The sequence below is a fragment of the Heloderma suspectum genome, chromosome 11, assembly GCF_057233095.1.
Source record: "Heloderma suspectum isolate Gila_16-S chromosome 11, 16-S_ref, whole genome shotgun sequence".
In the NCBI taxonomy this organism is placed as follows: domain Eukaryota; kingdom Metazoa; phylum Chordata; class Lepidosauria; order Squamata; family Helodermatidae; genus Heloderma; species Heloderma suspectum.
This window is the reverse complement of record NC_139468.1, coordinates 28,397,026-28,420,106: the sequence shown is the minus strand read 5'-3', so window position 1 is coordinate 28,420,106 and position 23,081 is coordinate 28,397,026. Positions and strand designations below refer to the sequence as shown.

Genomic DNA, 23,081 nt, shown 5'->3' with positions numbered 1-23,081 from the left:
AATATAAGGTAGAAGTAAATGTAGGGGCTCTTGGGGTGAGCTACCTCTTCTTTGGTGTGATTTTTAAAACACGGGGGGGGGGTGTTAAACACTTGAGTCGCAATCCTATGCATGCTTAGACAGAAAAAAGCCCGACAACTCCCAGCATGCTGGGAGTTTTAGTTTTTTCCCTGTCTAAACATGCATAGGATTGCACCCTTAGGGCGCAATCCTATGCATGTTTAGACACCTGAGTCGCAATCCTATGCATGTGTAGATAGAAAAACAGCCCGACAGCTCCCAGCACGCTGGGAGTTTTAGGAGTTTTTTCCCTGTCTAAACATGCATAGGATTGCACCCTTAGGGCGCAATCCTATGCATGGTTAGACACCTGAGTCGCAATCCTATGCATGCTTAGACAGAAAAAAGCCCGACAACTCCCAGCACGCTGGGAGTTTTAGGAGTTTTTTCCCTGTCTAAACATGCATAGGATTGCACCCTTAGGGCACAATCCTATGCATGTTTAGACACCTGAGTCGCAATCCTATGCATGTGTAGATAGAAAAACAGCCCGACAGCTCCCAGCACGCTGGGAGTTTTAGGAGTTTTTTCCCTGTCTAAACATGCATAGGATTGCACCCTTAGGGCGCAATCCTATGCATGGTTAGACACCTGAGTCGCAATCCTATGCATGCTTAGACAGAAAAAAGCCCGACAACTCCCAGCACGCTGGGAGTTTGTTTTTTCCCTGTCTAAACATGCATAGGATTGCACCCTTAGGGTGCAATCCTATGCATGTTTAGACACCTGAGTCGCAATCCTATACATGTGTAGACAGAAAAACAGCCCGACAGCTCCCAGCACGCTGGGAGTTTTAGGACTTTTTCCCCTGTCTAAACATGCATAGGATTGCACCCTTAGGGCGCAATCCTATGCATGTTTAGACACCTGAGTCGCAATCCTATGCATGCTTAGACAGAAAAAAGCCCGACAACTCCCAGCACGCTGGGAGTTTGTTTTTTCCCTGTCTAAACATGCATAGGACTGCACCCTTAATTGTGGAAGCAATACTGCATACAAATCAGAAGAGCACAAAACGTCTGCCTGCGACTGACCACTGGATTCGGGCTGGTATGAGGGCTGAGGGTGCAATGTTTCTAGACTGGAGGTCTGCTGCAACCTGAGGCCGACCGAATGCTGGACTAGATGGACCCTTGGCCTGGCCCAGCATGGCTCTTCTCCTGTTCTTATGAGGGCCTTTCAAAACTGCCTCCTTCTGACCCCCAGCATGTGGAGCGTGGGCTACACTGCAGGGCTGTTTTTAGCCGTTCTTTCTCGGCCTCCACACACACTGCAGTAGGGGTATAACGGGCTGCGCATGCACTAGGGTTTGAGCTGGCAAGGCTATTTTGTGGAGGCTTTCTCTACACGCTTGAAGGCCTGAGGAAGAGCAGCGACTCCTGTCCTCGCTGCCACCTTGAGGGCGCGCACGCTGCTGCCTAATCAGAGCGCTGGCAAAATCCTGAGCGTCTCCACTGAGATCTATGGGCCACTCGCTTCCGGCCAGGAGGGAGATTGTAAGACGTCGTCTCCAGTGCGAACTCAGAAATTCCCTCACCAAATAATGCATCTCTCGAACCTAACACACCTGTGGCGCCTCGGCATGTTTCTCTGTGTCATGTCGCTCTGCCCTTTTGGCACCTCTACGGTGACATCCGGTCTGAATTTGGTATTGTGCGATAAGAACCGTTCTTCCGTACGGATCCCTCGAGGCCTGGGCGCCGCCATCTTGGGTCGAGGCGTGGGACTTAATAGGAGTACGTTCTCCTGACGGACCCCTCCTACTTCCTACAGGGCGCCGCCATTTCCCCATCTGTGCCGTATCGCGAGAAGAGCGTTCGACCGTGGCTCCGCCCGCTTCCCCCTTGAATGCCTTGCGAAGCCCGGCGAGGGTCCCTGACGGTGGCGGAGGAGGATCATGATTCCTGTCTTGGCGATTGCCCGGCGAGGGCTTTTCGGGGGCGCCTCGGGGTAAGATTGGCGGCATCGCTGAGGTGCACAACTGGCGTGGCGTGGCGGTTAGAGTGCTGGGCTATGACCCGGGAGGCTCAGGTTCGAATCCTGGCTTGGTCACCAAGCTCTCTGTGTGGCTTTGGGCCTTTCACCTCTTCTCCGCATAACCTACCTCGCAGGGCTGTTGTGAAGGCAACATTTGGGGAGGGGAGTCGGAAAAGCGTGTACGGCTTTGGGTTTCTTGTAGAAAAGATGGGGCATACAAACAGTACATGAGCAGGGGGCGGTGGGGGGGAAGCCAGGTCATAGAACCATAGAATAGTAGGGTCGGAAGGGGCCTACAAGGCCATCGAGTCCAACCCCCTGCTCAGTGCAGGAATCCAGGTCAGAGCATCCCTGACAGGTGGCTGTCCAGCCTTGCCTTGAATGCCTCCGCTGTGGGAGAGCCCACTGACTTGGAGCTTGCAGTTGGAAGTTTAGACAGCGTTGGAAGATAATATTGCAAGGGAAAGGCCAAGAGTAACGGGATGCATATGTGCAGAAAGTTGCAGGTAAGTGCACTTGTTTGGTGGGGAGATATGTGGTTAGTATTGTGCAGGGATTACGGACTAGAGACCCAGATTCAAATCCCTACTTGGGCATGAAGCTCACTGGGTGACCTTAGGCTAGTCATTGTTGCAGCCTAAGCTACCTCACAAGCTTGTTGTGAGAGTAAATTGGAGGGGACCTTGAGGTCCTAGGAGGTCAGGCTGGAGAAGGACACAGCAGTAATAATAATAAGGTTGGTGCAAAACTGTGCTGGCCTGCTGGCCCCATGCCTAACTATGCCCAACCTCCTTACATGCGACACGCACACCCTCTGCCACGCATGCAGCCTATTCCTGACTGAACATCTGCATAAGGCTATACCTTGGGTTGGCAGTGAAGGCGAAAGAATTACACTACAGGCTACAAAGTGGTTAAGCTGAAAAGGATTATCAACTTTCCGCCCTTCCTCTTGTGCACACAGAAATCAAGCAAACCCCCCACCGCACCAGTAATGGAGATAAAATGAAGGGGAAAGCGTTAGCTTAATTTCCATGCTGGGTCAGGAATACGGAATGTGTAGAATCTGAAATATTATACTTGGGCACAAACTGATTTGCTTTAAGTGTGTTTGAGAAGGGAAAAATTCAGAGATGCCAAATGTAAAGAAGATTGTGCATGGATAACATAAGGTCTGAACTAACTGGTCCCCAAGTAAGACATAGGTTTTTCATTTTTCCTGACTAAAAATCTCTCTCCCGCTTTCTTTCTCTCTTGGATGCTAGTCTTGATGGCTATGTGTTATCTCCAGAACCAGAGGCAGTGAGCCTATGTACACCAGTTGCTGGGGAACATGGGTGGGAGTGTGCTGTTGTGCTTGTGTCCTGCTTGTGGGTTTCCCGTGGGCAGCTGGCTGGCCACTGTGTGAACAGGATGCTGGACTAGATGAACCCTTGGTCTGATCCTGCAGGGCTCTTCTGATGTTCTGATGTTCTCTTTCTTTCTAGAGCAGCCTTCCCCAACATGGTGCCCTTCAGATGTTTTGGACTCCATGTTCCATTAGCCCCAGCCAGCATGGCCAGTGGTCAGGAATGCTTGGGAGTTGTAGCCCCAAACATCAGCACCAGGTTGGGGAAGGCTGCTCTAAATAGATTTAGATAAAAATGGCCCCATCAGGCTGCTGTGAAAGGCTCACGAGCAAGGCATATAAAAATTTTAAAAAGGGCAATTGCCTTAGCTGTGTGTTTGATGAGTTTCTGCTTCTTGTTTCGGTGTTGGATTGCCACCTTGTTCTCTCTCTCTCTCTCTCTCTCTCTGGCCTTTGTCCTGTCTTTCAGAGAAGCCTGACCTGCAGAAAAGTAGTAAGGGAAGGTTTTCTTGGCATGGATGAGGAAAGCATCTCTTGCTTTATTTCCCTGTGTGTCACCTTGTTGCTAAAGGCAAAGGAGCACTAAAAAGAAGAAGCAGAAAAGTGCCAACCGAACATAGCTGCTAAAGATGCAGGATCTCAGCTAGGAAAAAGTGGCAATGTTTGAGGATGCTTAAACTAAGAAAAAGGGCATCAAGGCAATGCGGATGGCCATGCTTGGGTGTCAGGAGATGAAACGTTAGTTGTAGTTTGGAAGTGGGTGAAGTTGGTTCTGGGATTGAACTGGTTCAGTGGGGAGAAGCAAAATAACAATTAAGGTGGCCACTTGTGAATTGCCAAAAAGGAGGAGATGCATCATCAAAAAAAGAGGACACAGATTTGCATGAAATTTGCATGTGCCTATTTATAGGTATAGATATGAATCTAGAAATAATTATTATAATTCAAAGTACATCTCACCACAGAGTGGAAGATAGTAACCAGGTGGCCTGTGCGCCTTGCTCCGTCGGTTCTCCAGGTGCTGTTGATGGGCAGCTTTAAGGCCCAGCTCTCCCTTCTGACGGTTCTTTATCTTTAAACCAGGCTTGGACTGGACAGCCCTTCAAATAGAGGACACCTTCAAAATAGGCGAAGGTCTCTTCTCGATCATCCCAGAGTGCAGGACACGGATTCATGGGCTCAAGTTACAGGAAGCCAGATTCTGGCTGAACATCAGGAAAAACTTCCTGATTGTTAGAGCAATACGACAATGGAACCAATGACCCAGGGAGGCGGTGGGCTCTCCCACACTGGAGGCATTCAAGATGAGGCTGGACAGCCATCTGTCAGGGATGCTCTGATCTTGATTCCTGCATTGAGCAGGGGGTTGGACTCGATGGCCTTGTAGGCCCCTTCCAACCCTACTATTCTATTATTCTATGATAGAGGACAGTCCCCTAGCAGCCCTTTCTGTAAAAGAGGACACATGGCTACCCTAGATATGCATACAATTTCCTTTACTCAAACAACTCCATGGTTCTGTATTCACAGTCGTGACTGTGGATTTGTCCCTAAGCATGTGTGCTGAAATGGTAAATGTAGGACTTGAAAAACTGATCAATAATAGAAACCCTAAAGCTCAGCCTTCCCAGCCTTGTGTTTTGCTTTTGGATCAGATGCCGGAAAGAAAGGGCATGTACCCCCCCCCCCCGCCATTTTCTATTTGTACACCTTGGTGCTGAATAGGCAGCTTTTCTGCTGAGCTCCACCTCCAGGACCCATCAAAAATAGCTGGGTTTCTCCACTGAGCCTGTGTCAGGCTTCCCCTTATGACCTGGACCCCCTGAGCAACTCCTTAAGGATCTCTTGCCTCCTTAAGAATCCCACCTTCTTTCTTTTTCCCTTTCCAGTAATTTATTTATTTATTTATTTATTTATTATTAAATTTATTAATCGCCCATCTGGCTGGTCACCCAGCCACTCTGGGCGATGTACAACATACAGTAAAACAGTTTAAAACAATAAAATTCTACCATAAAAACATTTTCTAAAATACCCTAACCCACCCCAAATGCCTGCCTGAACAACCACGTTTTTAATGCACGACGGAAGCTCATTAAAGAGTAATGTGGGGTTTAGGCTGTAGACATGGGGTGATTGACACTCTAGACACAGGGTTTAACCACAACAGTGTACTGGTAAATTAAAACAAGCAAATCACAACTAAAGGTACTTGCACAATAGAGCTGAGTGATACAAAAGGCAATAAGAGAAAATAAAAGTTGTAAAATGAAAGTTCCTTTACCCTAGCTGTTCTTAGTCTTCTCCAAGCTGCTTCTTCCTGCTCCCTCTTCAGGGTCTGGTCTCCCCAACTCTTACTGGCTCTCTCACTTTCTTTATGAACCCTCAAAATCAAAAGTACTGCTTCAAACCTGAAGAAGTTAAACTTAACTGGGGAAATGAAACTGAAACTTAACTGGGGAAATGAAACTAGTCCTCTATGGGGATACCACCACCACCCACAAAAAAAACCAGGCCTCTAAGCCTGACCGTTTTTCCCTTTGCTTCTGTAGGCCTCAAACCTTCACAGCCTGCTTTGGGCTCCACCCGCTAACCGAGAAGCTCCACCCCCAAGCCCTGCTCTGGTCTAGAATCTGATTGCAAGAACTGCTAACCCTAGGGCTTGATGTCTCCTTTAGGGCTGTACCACCAGATGCACATAGCACACTGAGGAACGTCTCCTGGTGTCTTTAGTCAAAAAGTTCATGGGTAGCAGGGGCAGAGGAAGGCTCCTTGCCCACGACCTTAGACCAACCTTTTCCAACCTGGTGGACAGCAACTCCCACCAACCACAGCCAACATGGCCCGTGCTGGATGGTCTGACTCGATACACTGGGTAAAATCCGACATAAGCCCTACTTAGTGTAGACCCACTGAAATGAATAGGACTTAAGTTATGTCGGATTTTACCTACCATATCTATTTAGTTCAGGGGCGGGTAACATGGGGAAGTTTGGGGGTCACTTTCCACCTTGGGGATTGTGAAAAAACAGACAGTTTGCCAACTTATTTTGTTGACAAACGGTGACGTGGGCTTAGAAGGGACAGATTTTGCTCATTTTCAAGCTGCGGGGGGTGCACTAGAGGCCGGTGTGTTTGTGTTATTTAATGTTTAAGACTCCTTTCTCTCCCCTCCACCTCCATGTTCAAACTACCCAAACTCCATCTATGGGGGGGTGGGCCGGGGGGTGGGGGAGAACGTTTAGGAACAGAACCACAAACAGACTTCTATTGTGTGGGTAGAACATTTATAAGACCAGAGATGATGGTATTTAAATTTCCAGGGCTGCACAAGGCATTTCTTTTCTTCTTGGCTCTGCTTATGCCAGAGCAGTTGGTAGTTATTGCAGCAAAGCCATTGGTTAATGTAGAAATGCTTGTGCCCTGACAAAGCGAAGCAATCTCTCCCCCCCGCCCCGCATACAAGGTTATAGACAGACTCTCTTAATTACTACAAGCGGTTGGACAAGGTTGCTACATTCCAGATGAACTTTCTTATTTGTCTATGCTCTTCACCACAGCTGCTGTTGAACTAGAAATATACAGTCTTTCAAACATGCAAAGGCTGCCCTTCGTCTTAGAGAGATAATGAAAAGCAACTCATTTCTATTTTTACCTAAACATCCTTGAACCAAGAAGTTGTGGTTCTTTTACTTAACTGATTGCATTTTTCTTTTCTTCTTCTTAATTCTTGGCTAGCATTTTGAGTGTTGTCTGTGTGTACTATGTTTTGTTCCGCTTCTTGCCTGCCAGAATTATTTCTATGCCCTTGTACAATTCTTAACTTTGGAGTCGGGGGACTTGAAGAGGTGGGTCAGACTGGAAGATTGTACTGAGGCTTTGGCAGTCTAGTAGCAGCTATCTTAGCGAGAAAGAACAGTCTCTACGGGGAACCATTTTTCTTACTTTCTTAATCTACCAGCAATGCAGAGATTTAAAATAAATAACAGATTTAAAGCAATGGAGCTAAGAGACGAAAACGCCTGGGAAAAGAAAAAGGTCTTCACCTGGCGCCAGAAACAGCACAGCATAGGCACCAGGTGAGCCTCTCTGGGGAGCTCATTCCACAACCAGGGTGCCACAGCGGAAAAGGCCCTTTTCCTCATAGCCACTCAGCTCACTTCCTTTGGCAGGGGCTTCTGGAAAAGGAGTCCTGAAGATGATCTTAGAGTCCAGGCAAGTACATATGGGAAGGGATTAACCTGGCCCCAAGCTGTTTAGGGCTTTGGATGTTACATAGGCATACTGCCTGTGGTACCGAGGTAGCCATTGATAGCTTTATTCTCCATGAATTTGTCCAATCCCCTTTGAAAGACATCTAGTTGGTGGCCATCACTATGTCTTGTGGTAGCAAATTCCACAGTTTAAAGGGTGCTGTGTAAAGAAGTCTTTTTTCTGTCCTTGAATCTCTCCCCATCAGCTTCATGGGATGACCCCGTTGGGCCTTCTAAGCACGCTACCCCACCCCCTGAACTAAATCAGATGTTGTTCATATCAGCAGGTAGAATTGATGGGCTGCCACAAACAGAAATTCTGTTATAAATCCTCAACGTGCTTCCCCAAACTAATCTGTGCTTCGTGCTTCACCCTTCTTACAGCAGTTGTAGCCTTGCCCTGTCTCGGAGCATGAAGACGGGTGTCCAGAGGCTTCAGGAGACAGCGGAGAATGTAGCCAGTCTGGTGGCTGAAGAGCCAGAGGCTGTAAAGAAGAGAGACTTCAGGTGAGGCAATTTGGTGCTTTCAAGGAAAGTGATGGGATACAACCCTGTCCGTTCTTCTGTAGAGAAAGAACGACGCACGCAGTTGATGTAGTGAGCGGGTATCGTCCAATGCAGAGTACCGGCATGCATTTTAGCTGTGGCATTGGAGGACCACTGTGAAAGGTAAACTTAACATGTAAAGCAGGGGTGCAGAACCTCAGGTTCGGGGCCGAATTAGGCCCTCTGAGGTTCCTCAGAAGGCCATGCACTCTTCCCTTGGTTCTACCCCCTTTCCCCCCATCCATCAATTGTGATTTCCTGGCTTTTGTGCAGTTTGTTCCTCATTCTAAGTGGTTGAAATGCCTCTAAGGCATAGTTAAAAGCATTAAAGGCTAAAATATGCTGGTATTTTTGGCCCAGTCATCTCGTCTTCAGCCTTGCCCCTTTTGCCGTTGGAATGTGGCCCCTGAAAGCTCTTCTGAAAAAGAATTTGGCCATCAGGTGGAAAGAGGTTCTGCACTCCTGGTGTAAAGTTTCAAAACAGTTTTTGGAGTCTCTTTTTCAGAAGATCACTTCTTGACCTCAGCCGCTTTGGAGTTGTGTCTTTCTGCCAGTGCTTACAAACCATTTTTAAACTGTGCGTGAAATAGTTTGGTGTTAGGCCGAGCTGAAAGTTCTCAATCGAGCTTGCAGGGTAGGGGGAGGGAATCTCCAGTTTGTACACCTTTTTCATTCCTTCGCTAATGGTTTGTGGTCCTTGCTATGACCCCACTCCTGCCAGGCACCTTTTTATAAGCTGTGCCAGAGTGGGGGCTGGAAACATTGCCTTCACTCTGATTTGGCTTTGTATATCATCCCGTTGCCAGATCACTGGCCTTCGTAGCATTGTCATGATGCCAAATTGGTCTGAGGGAAAAAAAGAGGGAGCAAAAGGGCTCCCAGCAGGAATGAGGAGTAAAGCTGTATCACCAGGAATTGAGGTGCACATTTCATCTCTCTTTATAAGGCCTCTTCCCTCAAATATCACTCAGAGAGGGGACTGTACCTGTGCATGGGGTAATGGAATGGGCAGGTGGAGGGAAGATTTCAGCTCAGCCTTAATTTAGTTTCTATTCGTGATGAGCATCTTTGAACCAAAATAGAAGTTCATGTTCTGAAATGGTGACTTCTTCAACCATGTTCATTTGCTGGAGGTTCTTTTCTCAAGGCTCAGACTGCAACAAACTTAGCACTGAGGTGCCTAACGTGGGTACGTCCTTCCTTCCCATTTTCCTTTTCAGCTTTTTCCCCCCAGTGCCAGGAAGAGAGAGCTCTCTGAGGTGGGCTGGAAAGAAGTTCGAAGAGATCCCAATAGTTCACATCAAAGCGACCTATAACAAGTAAGAGACCAGCTTCCCCACACGTGGTGCTTGTGCAGACAGAGCTGCCCAGAGCGTGCAGGTGGCAGGGTGGAATCTGTGACCTCGAGCGAGGGGGGTGGAGAGGGACGTCTTGGGCTCAAGATGTTCCAGGGGAGTCTGGATATTTGGGTTCTGGAGTAGTGGGGAAGCTCTTTGGGGCGAGGATAGAAGGGAATCTGTCCCTGGACTGTAAACGTTCGGGATTTTTTTTTAACCATGTGTGTTCTGTTTTCTTTCGCCCTAATAAATCCAAAGTGTCTCACAGCATTTAGAAATTAACAACGGCCAGCCTTGGAGCAAGTTCTCCCGCTGCCCAAGGAGGGAGAGCACATATGCCTCCATCGCCTCAACCCGCTTACTGCCACATCACTCACCACCGCTTGCCCACTGGCTCACGCTGCAGATCCCCTCAGCATGAGCCAGAGGGCAGGTGGGCTCTCTGGAAAGCTGCGTCAGCAACCCAAATGCCTGCCTGAACAACCCAAGTTTTCAATGCGTGGCGAAAGCTCATTAAAGAGGGGGCATGGCGGAGTTCTCTAGGGATGGAGTTCCACAGAGTGGGGGCCACCACAGAAAGGGCCTTCTCCTTCATCCTCACCAGCCTTCCTGTCCTGGCTGATGGGTCAGAGAGAAGACCATCCTAGGCTGATCTTGTTGAGCGGCCTGTCTGGAATTATTCCTACCCTTATCCCTTAACCCTTATCCTATTCTTGAATAAGGCCACCTTATTCTTATCTTATTGTTAAGATAACCTAATAGCAGTTTTTAGAGCCTTGGTTCTTATTGCAGAGAGGGGGGTGGGAAGAGATGGGGGGCTTCAATAAGGCCACTTTGTGAACTTTTTGGAGAGAGAACTTTGGAACCTGGGAAGTCCCTAGTTCACAGCTCATCACTTAGCCAATATGCTCCAGTGCAGCCTTCCCGAACCTGGTGCCCTCCAGATGTGTCAGACTGCAACTCCCATCATTCCCAGCCAGTGAACTGGGGTGGTAAATTTTCCCATGTGTTACTGTTATTTTTTATGTTTCTTATTGTTCCATTCTATCAGTTTATTGACAATAATGAATAGAGGCCAATTGCAAATGAAGTACTAGGCTAGCCTGACAGTTTCAATGTTCTAATTAATGTTTTTCAGACTTTTTCCCCTAGTAAATAAGTGAGAGAAGACATATATGTCACTGATTTGTAAGTGAGGGGTGGGGGAATAAAGCGACAAGCGGATCAGGAATGAGTATGTATTGTACTGGGTTTTAATGATCATACAAGTTGTAAAAGTTGGAATAGATTAGTGGTTGTCAGCATATCATGCACAGATCTTTGGGTTTCTAAAATTAATTAGTGTGTCAACAGTTTTCAGTACTGTTTTTTTTTTAAATGTAAACAAAGTGAGGGAAGTACATGCTATTGTCTTTAATTTTTTAGCAGTATTCCAGTACAATTTCTACATAATACAACATATAATCACATTAAGTGTACTTAATCACCCCGCCCCCGCCGCCAATATTTTAGGTCAAATACTTGTGATGTATTGGAACAAAAAAATAACATGACGTTCTCTCTCTCTCTCTATTTACTAAATACAAATAAAATAAACACTCTAAATTAAATCACACTCAAGAGCAGCAGAAATTTGTCCAATGCAAACTGAAATTATCTGAAATTACCATGCAAATTGTCCTGTGAGCATCTCCCTAATTTTCTGGGAAACCCATACCCTTATTCGCAATGATGGGAGTTGTAGTCCCACACATCTGAAGGGTCTGAGGTTGGGGAAGACTGTTCTAGTAGATCTCAAAGACCTTTTCAAACAGGCTTTTGCCTGTATCATTTTGAGGAACGTGTTTTAACTGGGGGGGGGGGGAGCCTTCTCCTTCATGGCACCCCATTTATGGAACACTCTCTCTAGATGCGCTTTGCCTCCATGCTGTCAAGCTGGTAAGTTTCCCTGATGGCCCGGGGAAAGCTGGCAGGGTGCTATGGCACACGTTCATTCCTGGGGAAGCACCATTTCTGGCTTAGCTAGCAACGCAACTCTGAGCCACATCGTCCCCTTTAGGCATTCATCTTGTGGGCACCAGTCCAGGGGTGGGGGAGAGCAAAGCCTTGTAACTAAGCCCACAAATTTACTAGCAGGCAATTTTTATTTTTATTTTTTTACTAGTTCCGAGGCTACTGGACAGTGTTTTTAAGAGTTCTGGGGTTTTCTCCATTTTTTCTGGGATTTTTTTTTCCCCAGGCCTTCACATCTCTATTCTTGGCAGGTTTTTTTTTAAGCCTTCTACCAAGTGGCCTGGTGGAGGTGTTAGCACAGAAGCCAATCCGACTGGCAAGAGGAGGGATGGGCCAATCCATCCCTCTGCTGCCAGCCAGCTCACCTACCTGCATAGAATTCCTGGTCGCGTAGGGCGACCAGGCTAGTTCTTAAATACGAAGCTGGGGAGCCTGAACAGATACTCTGCAGATCATGTTGTATGCACAGAGGCCTCTGTCCATGTGATTAGGAACCAGTTGGTGTCGGGGTTCCCGGCTGCATAGACGGAGCCCTCCATGCGTTCAGCGGTATTCATAGGGGCACAGTTCATGCGTGAATTGAATAATCATAGAATAGTAGGGTTGGAAGGGGCCTATAAGACCATCGAGTCCAACCTCCTGCTCAGTGCAGGAATGCAATTCAAAGCATCCCTGACAAGTGGCTGCCCAGCCTCGTCTTGAATGCCTCCAGCGTGGGAGAACCCACCACCTCCCTAGGTCATCAGTTCCACTGTCGTATTGCTCTAACAGTCAGGAAGTTTTTCCTGATGTTCAGCCGGAATCGGGCTTTCTGCAACTTGAGCCCATTATTCTGTGTCCTGCACTCTGGGATGAAGTGGCGGAGCCTGCCACACCCACACAGCCCACTGGCATTCAGTGGATGCATGAGCTGACCACCTGGATGGGATTTGTAGGGCAGTGACATAGGTTTTGCCCTGCAGCATCCACAGGAAAAGCCCCGCTGGCCCAGGCCAACAGTCTTATCTAGTCTGGTATCCTGTTTCCTGCAGTGGCCAAACAGCTGCCTCTGGGATACCCCCAAAGAGGACATAAAGGCGAGTGCCCTCTCCCCTTGCTGCTCCCCCAGGCTCAAATGGAACTGTATTTTCCTACGCCAGGAATGCCTTTTTTGCTTCATCCTTAATGATTTTGTTTTCTTCAGTCACCTAGAAAGGGGCGTTCTCTAGTGAACGCCTGTTCCAGTCAGCCATCTGCCATTGGTTGCATACTTTTTGATCCCCACCAGAAACACTGCAAGAGTTTAGTTAAACTGTCACAGCTAGGAGCTGTTCTCCAGACAATCAGAAGAGTCGCCAGAAAGCATATGGACTTCTAATGGGGCTTCACTTCGGTCGTCTTGTCCTATATTGATCTGGGGTCCCGATTCTGTCAGGCCCCAGTCAGATTAGACTCTTTGGATTACCAAGATGAAACTAGACCACTTGTGAAAGGAATGACAGTTTATTGATAGAAAGTGGATGCAGAATACATATGAAAGAAAGCTCACACCCTTCATTAGCCAATGAAGCTATCGCAGCTGGGTGTCCATCTGGGTCCCCAAAATAAGACAAGACATCGTTCCCCTAGGACTGGCAAAGGTTTCTCTTGGCTGGTAGCACGCGTATTCCCCCTTGGGAACAAAGCTTGCCGGTTGGATTGTATAGATGTCTCCTTCAGCTCAGGAGTCTGTCATGTGAAACACAGTCCCTTCCCGGGGGGCAGGGCCTGGGGGGGGGGGGCTTTCCTTTCTGAAGGTGCTTGAAGCATCACAGGCTGGGAAGTCAATCACCCTTTTCCTGAGAACAGGGCCCCAGCATGGGAGGGAAAGTTACTCAGCTCTTCTGTGAGAATCAAGGCACGACACCCTTATCTTTAGAAGGATGAGGAAGCTTGCCATAGATCAAAGAGCTGTGGCTCTATTTGCCTGGTACTAATTAAGGTGTGTGAAAGGCCTACTTAATTAGCTATAAAGCTGCTGGTTAGGCCAAACTACACAGGTCTGTAGGTGGCTCCCAACAGCATTTACGAATGCTGTGAAGTCTGCCGTATTGCTCACCAACAAGCTCACCACGTGCCCCTCCTCTCTGTCGTGTCTGCAGCACTCACATCCTGGTTGCCTCGCACGAGAACATCCCTTTGGTCCGCTCCACCTGCGGCACCGAAGGGTTCAAGAATGCCAAGAAGTCCAGCACCATTGCTGCACAGACAGCTGGAATCGCGGCAGCAACTGTAAGTGATGTCCACCTTGCCCTGCAGCGTAAAGCTTAAAGTTTCCTCAAGTGAAAGGGTGAGGGCTCATTTACACACGTGGGGAATGGCTGGACTCAGGCTTGTTCTCGTGAATCGACAGCTCTTCTTTACACAGGCAGGGAATCCCATTGTGTTAATTACTCACGCGCTTAGGCTGCTCTTGGATTGTCTGCACAGAGGTTTTGAACCCCTCCCATCCCTGAACAGCAGGGACAGGCAACATTTCGGGGCCATGGGCATCTTTGGCAGTTTGAGGAACGGTGCTAGGCCTCACCACAAGATGGCTGACATCAGAGGCAAGGCAAAGGACAACTCATCTTCCCCAAAGGCTAAGTACAAGGCAGAGGTGGCACCTGACCGCCCAACCCACTAAACAACTCCTTTGAACCCACAGTTTTCAGCACCAACAGAAACTTATTTTATAACAGCCCCGGCTGCCGGTAAGAAAATGTGTCAGTTATTTTAAAAAGTGGGAGGTGTAGGCCACCATGACAGGTGCCAAGAAAGGTGCTCAGGAGGCACATTAGTGCTCAAGGGCACCATGTCCTACCCCCTGCTGTACAGGCGAGATCATGATGAGTAAGTTGTTTGCATTTAAGCACATAAGAGGAGCTGTGACGGAGGGCTGATCTCCACCTTTCCCAACCTGATGCCCACCAGAGGTTTTGGACTTCAGATCCCATCAATCCCAACCAGCATTGCCAATGGTCAGGCATGCTGGGAGTTGTAGTACAAACCATCTGGAGGGCATCAGGCTGGAGAAGGCTGTCCTATCTAATCCAACATTCTGTTCGCTCTGTGGCCAGCCAGACGCCTGGGGGAAGCCCACAAGCAGGACCTGGGTGCAACAGCACCCTCCCGGCCATGTTCCCCAACAACTGGTGTACATGAGCCCACTCCCTCCGATCCTGGCAGTAACATGAAGCGCCCTGATAGATTGGGATATATTAAGTGGTGAAAATAAACACAGTTGACAAACCTAATACGTAGCAACTTTGCATCTTAAAACTTCAATTCCATATATCTAATACAGCATTCAAATAAATTCTGTACAAGCATTCAAATGGAAAATAACCGTTTTTGAATAAATAACCATTTGATGTCTTCAAATTAAAACTTTCAGCTATCTTATTTCTCAATTAAAAAAAGAAACAAAACACAACCAAACACATTTTGACCATAGGTCTAATTCAGTAGTTGTTTGTGCATGCATTTGTGTGTGTGTGTGTGTGTGTATTTCTCACACACGTGTGTGCACACATTTTATATATACACACATGGATACATTTCCTTTTTGGTTTGGATATATTTCCTCTTTGGTTTGGAGTAATGTAAAACATAACCAAACACGTTTTGACCATAGGTCTAATTCAGTAGTCGCGCGCGTGTGTGTGTATTTCTCTCTCGCGCGCGCACACACACACACACACACACACTTTATATATGCACACACATGGATCTATTTCCTTTTTGGTTTGGAGTAATATACAGCCATCACAACAAGTAGCCATTGTCGTACTATATGCTTATAGACTAACACTTGACTTCCTGAAATAGAGCTACATTTGAACAAATCAGCCCTGTGCTATTTGCAAGTGCTTCAGGCCTCGTGAGATCTGCCTCTCTTTTGTTTTCTGCTCAGGAGGCCTGGATTGCTGCCTCTTGTACCCATTTCCTGTATGGAAGGCTGGGAATTTCCTTCTCTGCCAAGGCAGCAGGCAGCAGTGATGAGAGGGATGGCCTAGTCACTAATCCCTGCCCTGGTTGACCAAACTCATTGGCCCCTGCTGTGGAGCCACCATGGCTTGCTTCCTAGTGCTGAAGGATGCTGAGGAGCACGTAAAACTCCATCTTCCAACAGGAGGCAGAACGTGTTGAGAGCTCATCCAGGACTGCAGCTCTGGAACGTTTTCCACAACCAAGGCTGCGATCCTGAGCACACTGACCTGGGGGTCATCTCCACTGAACGCAGGGCACAGGGTTATGCTGAAAGCCCCTCTTTGCACACTTTCTCTTTCATTTAAAGCAGGGGGTGCAGAAGTTCTGCCCTGAGGGCAAAATCCAGCCCTTCCAGGATTCCCAAGCTGGCCATGCTCCCCTCCCCTGGCTCCACCCCCTTTTCCCCCAGCCACCAATCTTTTGGCGACTTCCCAGCTTTTGTGCAGTTTTCTCCCCATTCTAAAAAGTTGAAATGCCTCTTCTGGGGCTTAGTTACTGGCAGTCAGAGCTCAAAGGGACAGTCTGCTGGTCTCTTCTGTATTCTGGCTCCACCCCTTTTGCCCCGCCCAGCATTGGATCACGGCCCCCAAGGACATTCTCCGAAATAGACAATGGTCTGAAAAAGGTTCTGCATCCCTGATTGAAAAGATATATAAACCACCCTTCCTCCTTAGGGCTACCAGGGCAGTGTACAATACAGCATGGCAATAAATAGTTATATAAACACAAAATACAATAAAAATGATAAAATACGATCATGAAAGCGATTGCAAGGCAGCCAGGACAATAAGACAAACAACCCATGTTAAAGTGACCAGGCAATCAGATTACACATTAGGTACATGTCTAGGACTCCTGTGAAATGTATGTATCCTACAGGTACCTTCACTGGATAGCTGGGACTGGCTGCATTTCTTCCAGTAGACGGTATGCTTGCTGGGCTGGTGCCAGGAGTCGGCATCATTGGGTACCTGCCAAGGCCCAAATCTCATAGGGGGGCCCACAGCTGAAAGATAGAACCGCTGTCCTTTCGGTTGTGCCTCTTGTCATGCCTGCCTACCTGCCTGGTCACTCTCTCTCCCACCAGCCCAGAGTTCAGGCAAGGGACATAAGCAAGGCCAAAGGATCAGCCAGTCCAGCTGCCTGCTCATTTACTGGTACACAGGATCTAGCCATCCATCAGTTACCTGAGCATCAGCTGTGCAATAGCTGTGAGAGGAGTGACTGGATGCTGTTTCAGAGCCTCGTAGGGCCAGGGTGCAGTCGGGGGAAAGGGAGAAAGAGAGGGGAGAAAAATGGCACTTGGAGATGGTAAGTGGATATATAAAAATGTCCGGGGGAAGCGGTTTTACTCTGTTGTAGCAAAAACAATGGTCACCTTAAACGTGTGCAGGACAGAGAGAAACAGCTTGGACTGAGTGGGCGCATACAGATGGAAGAGGTGGAAGGAAAAAGAAAGGTACAAGGACATATTCTGTCACAAAGATAGACACACGTAGATAGAGAAGCGGGGGGGATGCGTGCTGGAACATTTCACCAAGAAATCCACAGCAATTAAACGTTGCACGTCCCACTTGTAGCTCAGTTGTTCCTGAGCTGCGCCATGGAAGATAAATCCACTTAATCAGTAGAGGCTCCTATACGACCAAGTACCCCACCCCAAGAGCAGGATGTCCATAGCATCCCTGCCTGATTTACTGCCTTGCCCTTACCTCCAACTAAACCCCCTAGGGAGGGAGTAATCCTGTGCTATCGCTGCATCAGGTATGGTTGGATTGTTCCATCCCGATGCAGGAAACACAGCAGAATTACCTGCCCTCCAAGGATCTGCTCCTCTGCATGAGTTGCTGTTCTGGCCTTGCCTCCATCCAGTCAGCCTTTCCTGGGAAAAGAAACATTTGTCCATCTCCGCATCGGGTATGATTGGAGTGTTCTGCTACTCCTGGGAACACCACAGATTTACCTGCCCTCGGAGGAGTCTACGCACAAGTAACTGCTCCGGCTTTCCCTCCTAATCAACCTTCTCTGGAATTCTGCCATGGGTTATGTGATGGATTAGATTAGATTCTTCCGTTCCTCCCAGTGCAAATATGCTGCAGAGTTACCTGCCCTCAGAGGAGGCATGACCAGAACGGAAATATAGAGGGTTGGGGTGCTCTGAAGGGAGAGGGTTCTTAATCGTACATGCTCTAAAACAGGCATGGGGAACCTGTGGCCCACTAGATCTTGAACATCAACTCCCATCATGGCCAATGGGCAGGGATGATGGGAGTTTGAGTCTAGCAACTGGAGCGCCGCGTGTTGCTAATCCCTGTCCTAAACGTGTGTTGTTGTTTTTTACATGTAGAATTTGCGGCTGTGGGGAGGAAGTGCGGTATGATGTCTTATCAGAAATTGTTGAAACATTGTCATAGATAAATGGGCTGGAGATCACCACTAGATGGCAACCTTAGCATAGCAAAGTTGTGGTATCCAGAAGATGTTGGTGGGTGTGGGAAACCTTCCACAGAGCTGCAAGCGTAGTGGAAATAAATGTTCTAGAACTAAGCATTCTGATTTTCTGAATGCAACAAGCTCTCTCGCCTCGCATGCATGGGTCCACAGTGACCATCCACAGCCCGCTTTTTTGTGGCGGGGTGGGGGAACTTTTATTCTTGCCCAGAAGCCTCCAGGGCAGGCTACCACTCCCAGAATGCTCCTCTCCATTTAACATGATAGATCTGGTAGAGAACAACTCGCATTTATTCTGCAAGACCATTGACCCACCTAGCCAGCTACTGTCTACTTTCTGGCAGGGGCTGTTCCACCCAGAGGTCTTCCCCAGCCCGCTTTCTGATACGTATTGTCCTAGCAGATCCCAGGAATTGAACCTGGGAGTCTCCTGCACACGAAGCATGTTTTCTCTGCTGCTGAGCTATGGCCCTCCCAAAATGAAGGGCAGACAATATCAAGGCAAAATGTTGGGGTGGCCATAATAATGCTCTGTGGCTAGACACACAAAAAGGTTTCTTTTCTCTCCCCGCACCCAGAAAGCCAGCGCGAAGGGCATGTCCTATGTACGAGTCATCGTCAAAGGCCTGGGACCTGGGCGAATGGTACGTGCCTGCAACTTCTTTTTTTTAAAAATCCTTTTATGGAGTGCCAGCAGTGCACATGGGAAGAGGAACAAAATCCAAGGGTGTGGCTGTCTCTCTGTCCGCTCCTGTGTTGTGGGCTGCAGGGCTTTGAAATAAGATGTCCCAGGGAGGGAGTCTCACTGGAGGAGATGGGTCCGCCTTGGGCAATCCCTCCCTAGACCAGATCTGATCTCCTGAAATGAACCCTTCTGCCCTCCTGAAGCTGCTTGTGGTGGGAGGGAAAATCATAGGAATGTAGTAAGCTACTTTTTTTTTTCTTTATCTCTTTATTTCATTTGTATACCGCACAATAGCCAAAGTTCTCTGGGCGGTTCACAAAATTAAAGCCGCAAAAATGCAACAGAAAATACAGTATAAAATATAATAGTTTACGGGTGCTGCAATCCTATGGATGTTTAGACAGGAAAAAGTCCTACACCTCCCAGCCAAGTTGGCTGGAGAATGCTGGGAGTTATAGGACTTTTTTCTGCCTAAACATGCATAGGATTGTGCCCTAAACCTACAGAATAAAAATACAACCAGAGTAAAACGTAGCAGCAGTGCAGATATTTGAAACGCAATAGCAGATTTCATAGAATCATAGAATAGTAGCGTTGGAAGGGGCCTATAAGACCATCCAGTCCAACCCCCTGCTCAATGCAGGAATCCAAGTCAAAGCATCCCTGACAAGTTGCTGACCAGCTTCATCTTGAATGCCTCCAGTGTGGGAGAGCCCACCACCTCCCTTGGTCATTGGTTCCATTGTTGTATTGCTCTAACAGTCAGGATGTTTTCCCTGATGTTCAGCCAGAATCTGGCTTTCTGTCACTTGAGCCTATTATTCCATGTCCTGCACTCTGCGATGATCGAGAAGAGATCCTGGCCTTCCTCTCTGTGACAACCTTGCAAGTACTTGAACAGCGCTATCCTATCTCCCCTCAGTCTTCTCTTCTCAAGGCTAAACATGCCCAATTCTTTCAGTCTCTCATCATAGGACTTTGTTTCCAGTCCCCTGATCATCTTCGTTGCCCTCCTCTGAATCCTCTCCAGTTTGTCTGCATCCTTCTTAAAGTGTGGCGCCCAGAACTGGACACAGTACTCCAGATGAGGCCTAACCAGTGCCAAGTAGAGGAGAACTAGTACATCACGTGATTTGGAAGCTATGCTTCTGTTAATGCAGCCCCAAATAGCATTTGCCTTTTTTGCAGCCACATCACATTGTTGGCTCATATTCAGCTTGTGATCAGCAACAATTCCAAGATCCTTCTGGCTTGTAGTATTGTTGAGCCAAGTATCAATTTAAGACAGCAGAGCTAAAACACACTGGAATGCTAAAATGCTAAAAATGCCTGGGAAAATAAAAAAGATCTTCACCTGAAGAGGTGGGTCAGATTGGAAGACTGTAGTGAGGCCTTGGTTTTGAATGCAGTCTAGTAGCAGCAATGTTAGTGAGGAAGAACATTCTCTATGTGGGAACCATTTTCTTAACCTACCAGCAATACAGAGATTTAAAATACAATAACGGATTTAAAACAGCAGAGCTAAAAGACTAAAATGTCTGGGAAAATAAAAAAGGCCCTCACTTGGTGCCAGGAACAGCACAACGTAGGCACCAGGCGAGCCTCTCTGGGGAGCTCATTCCACAAGCGGGGTGCCACAGCAGAAAAGGCCCTCTTCCTGGTAGCCACCCACCCACCTAAGAAGGACCCCTTGAGATGATCTTAGAGTCCAGGCAGATACATATGGGAGGAAGTGATCCTTCAGATAACCTGGCCCCAAGCCATTTAGGGCTTTGAATGTTAATACCAGGCCTGTGGGCTAAATCTCGCCTGTGTGGAGTCCAAATCTGGCCCTCTGCTGTTTCCCAGAAGGCTACGACCCCGTTCCCCAGGCTGCCAATAATTTGGTGGTTTCCTGGCTTGTGTGCAGTTTCACCACCACCACCTTCTACAAGGTCAAAATGCCTCCCCTAAGGCTTTAAGCTAAAATGTGCTGGGGTTTTGTCCCTGCCCCTTTTCCTTTGGCTCCACCCCCTATTTCCTTCGGCTCCACCCACCACTGGAATGTGGCCAAAAGAGGTTCGACGCCCCTGTTGTATCAGACCATAGGTCCATCAAGCCCAGCATTGCCTACTCCAGCCTTCCCCAACCTGATATCCTCCAGTTATGTTGGGCTCCAACACCCATTATCCCCAGACAGCAGAGTGGGAAGGGGTGGAAGCTGGATATGCCTGTGGTTTGCTTTGGAAAGCAAGAGGCGGGTGAATTTGCTTCCACCGTGCCCCTTCAAAGTGACCTGCTGGCAAAACTGGTGGTTCCCCTGAGGTCTACAAGCATGTGTGGCTTTTGATGACTTTGTCAGAAGCCTGAGATAGAATCATACAGTTGGAAGGTACCTCCAAAGGACAATTAGTCCAGCCCCCTGACGATGTGGGAACTTTCTGACTGCTCCCAAACCTGGCATGGACAGAGGAGGCTTACACTATCTGGGAAAGTGAAATGCTCTCAGAGTCCCTAGCATTCAGACATAAGGAACATTGCTTCCCAAATAGGGTGAGGAGTTGCATCTTGAGCAAGGTAGGGTGGAGAAATGCCCCTGTCCACACTCCAGAATGTCATCTTGCATTGTGGCTAAGAGACCGAGCTGTGATTAATCAGAAGGATCCAGGTTTCAGTTTCGCTCTGCCATGAACTCAATATTGGGCAAAACCACTATCTCAGCCTTCCCCCAGCCTGGTTCCCCTCCAGATGGGGTGGGCTGTGACTCCCATCATCTATGCTGGTTGGGGGGGTTGGGAGTTGCAGCCCAACACAGCTGGAGGGCATCGGGTTGGGGAAGGTTGCACTATCTTCTCAGCTGTATGGGTTTACTCTAAGTATGACTAAGGGTGCAATGTTATCTGGACACCCTCAGAGGCTGATAGCCATCCTATGCGGGTGGGGGAGGAATGCAGAGGCGGTTGTCGCCTTTGTGCTCCTCTCACCCTGCTTTATTGCTAGACGGATGATTTTGCCCATCTAGCTGGGGCTCTGAGGAGTGGGAGGGAAGGAGGCTGGGGCAGCCGGAGGCCGGCCGCCCCAGTCTCCTCCCGTCCCCGTGCCAGCTATGAGGGGAAGGGGAGCTCAGACCACTGGGTCCGAGGTTGGAGAGCTGTCTTCGGCCTTGGATCCAGGAATCTGGAGCACCCTATGGCCCCCCAGACTCTGCCTAGGGGCCAAAGGATTGCTTTCTAAATCCAGAACCAACCTTTAAGGTGGGAAGGAGCTTTGAACACTTTAGGCAGAGCCATAGTTCAGCAGGAGAAGACTCCAGGGTCATAGTTTGGTGGTAGAGCACACGCTTTGCCTGCAGAGGCCCCAGCTTCAGTCCCCAACATCTCCGGGTAGGGCTGGAAAAGACCGCTGTCATGAACTGTGGGAGCCGCTGGTAGTCCCTGTAGGCCAGGGGTGGTCAACTTACAGCCTTTCAGATGTTTTGGCCTACAACTCCCATTACCCTTCACCATTGGCTCTGGGGGCTAGGGCTGATGTGAGTTGTAGGCCCAAACATCTGGAGGGCCACAAGTTTCCCATCTGCAGTGTAGACAGTGCAAAGGTACACGGACCAATGATCTAACTCGGTATAAGGAAGCCTCCCCTGTTCCCATGTGAAGAGCCAAATGCTGTGTTGACTGAAAACGCACGACGTCTCTGCCTCTCTTTCAGGCAGCCATCAAAGGACTAACCATGGGCGGCCTGGAGGTGATTTCCATTACAGACAACACCCCAATTCCACACAACGGCTGCCGGCCTCGGAAGCTACGGAGGCTGTGAAGCGGGGAGGCTGCAAGGCAAGGAGAAGAGAGAGACTGTGTTCGGTTCCCTTGGATGTCTGGTTCTCAAGCGGCAGTGTCGTTCCACCCCTCCACGCAGCTATCGAAATGGAGGCAGGCTTGAGTTTTGCCCCTAGTAGTACAAGCAAGAGAGTGTTTTTTTAATCTTATGAATGAGAAACATCTATAAAGTCTGTATGTTCAACCGCTGTCTCTGTGTATCTCTCTCAAGCACGCACATAGAATTGCCTTTCCGCTCTGCTGCTGTTTTCCTCTTCTGAACGTGGCATTTCAGAATATTGTTTATTTGTTTTAAACTGTGTGTTGTATCAAAACTGAAACAAAAAGGGGTTCTGGTAAAATCAGAAAGGGCGTAACAAGCCACTTATTGTAAAAAGAGCCAGCCACAGGCACTGCCAAGCAATTTCCCACACATCTGCATCTGCCAAAGCAAAAGAGGCTGCTTTTTCCATTACGTTCTCATTGTTGACTGGAAGAAGTTCTGTTTGTTTGGTTTTTCTGATGATCTGACTACCCAAATGTTTGGTTCTTAGTTCTCCCCCCACCACCACCTTTGTGCATTGGAATAAGTAACGCGACGGGTCTTCGGCAACGCCTTCTTCACAGACA

General features: G+C 48.2%; 1 protein-coding gene across 3 annotated transcripts; it reads left to right on the top strand.

The window, feature by feature from the left end:
• The first annotated feature begins 1,933 nt into the window (after positions 1–1,933).
• On the top strand, positions 1,934–22,774 carry MRPS11 (mitochondrial ribosomal protein S11). 3 transcript variants are annotated; one of them, XM_084817341.1, is made up of 7 exons: positions 1,934–2,010; positions 7,347–7,464; positions 8,023–8,145; positions 9,405–9,503; positions 13,655–13,784; positions 18,554–18,619; positions 22,345–22,656. In XM_084817341.1, the coding sequence occupies exons 2-7, from the start codon at positions 7,349–7,351 to the stop codon at positions 22,450–22,452; spliced, it is 642 nt and encodes a 213-aa protein (XP_084673467.1). In that variant the 5' UTR covers positions 1,934–2,010; positions 7,347–7,348; the 3' UTR covers positions 22,453–22,656. The 3 variants fall into 3 exon arrangements, with proteins under 3 accessions (XP_084673467.1, XP_084673468.1, XP_084673469.1); XM_084817342.1 differs by lacking the exon at positions 7,347–7,464 and having other exon boundaries at positions 22,345–22,774; XM_084817343.1 differs by lacking the exon at positions 7,347–7,464 and having other exon boundaries at positions 8,026–8,145.
• Positions 22,775–23,081: the final 307 nt, after the last annotated feature.

Coding starts and splice junctions, on each gene's coding strand:
- MRPS11 (XM_084817341.1), top strand. CDS start 7,349: ATGCAGAGATTTAAAATAAATAACAGATTTAAAGCAATGGAGCTAAGA. Junction 8,146..9,404: donor GTAAAGAAGAGAGACTTCAG/GTGAGGCAATTT, acceptor TTTCCTTTTCAG/CTTTTTCCCCCCAGTGCCAG. Junction 18,620..22,344: donor GCCTGGGACCTGGGCGAATG/GTACGTGCCTGC, acceptor CCTCTCTTTCAG/GCAGCCATCAAAGGACTAAC.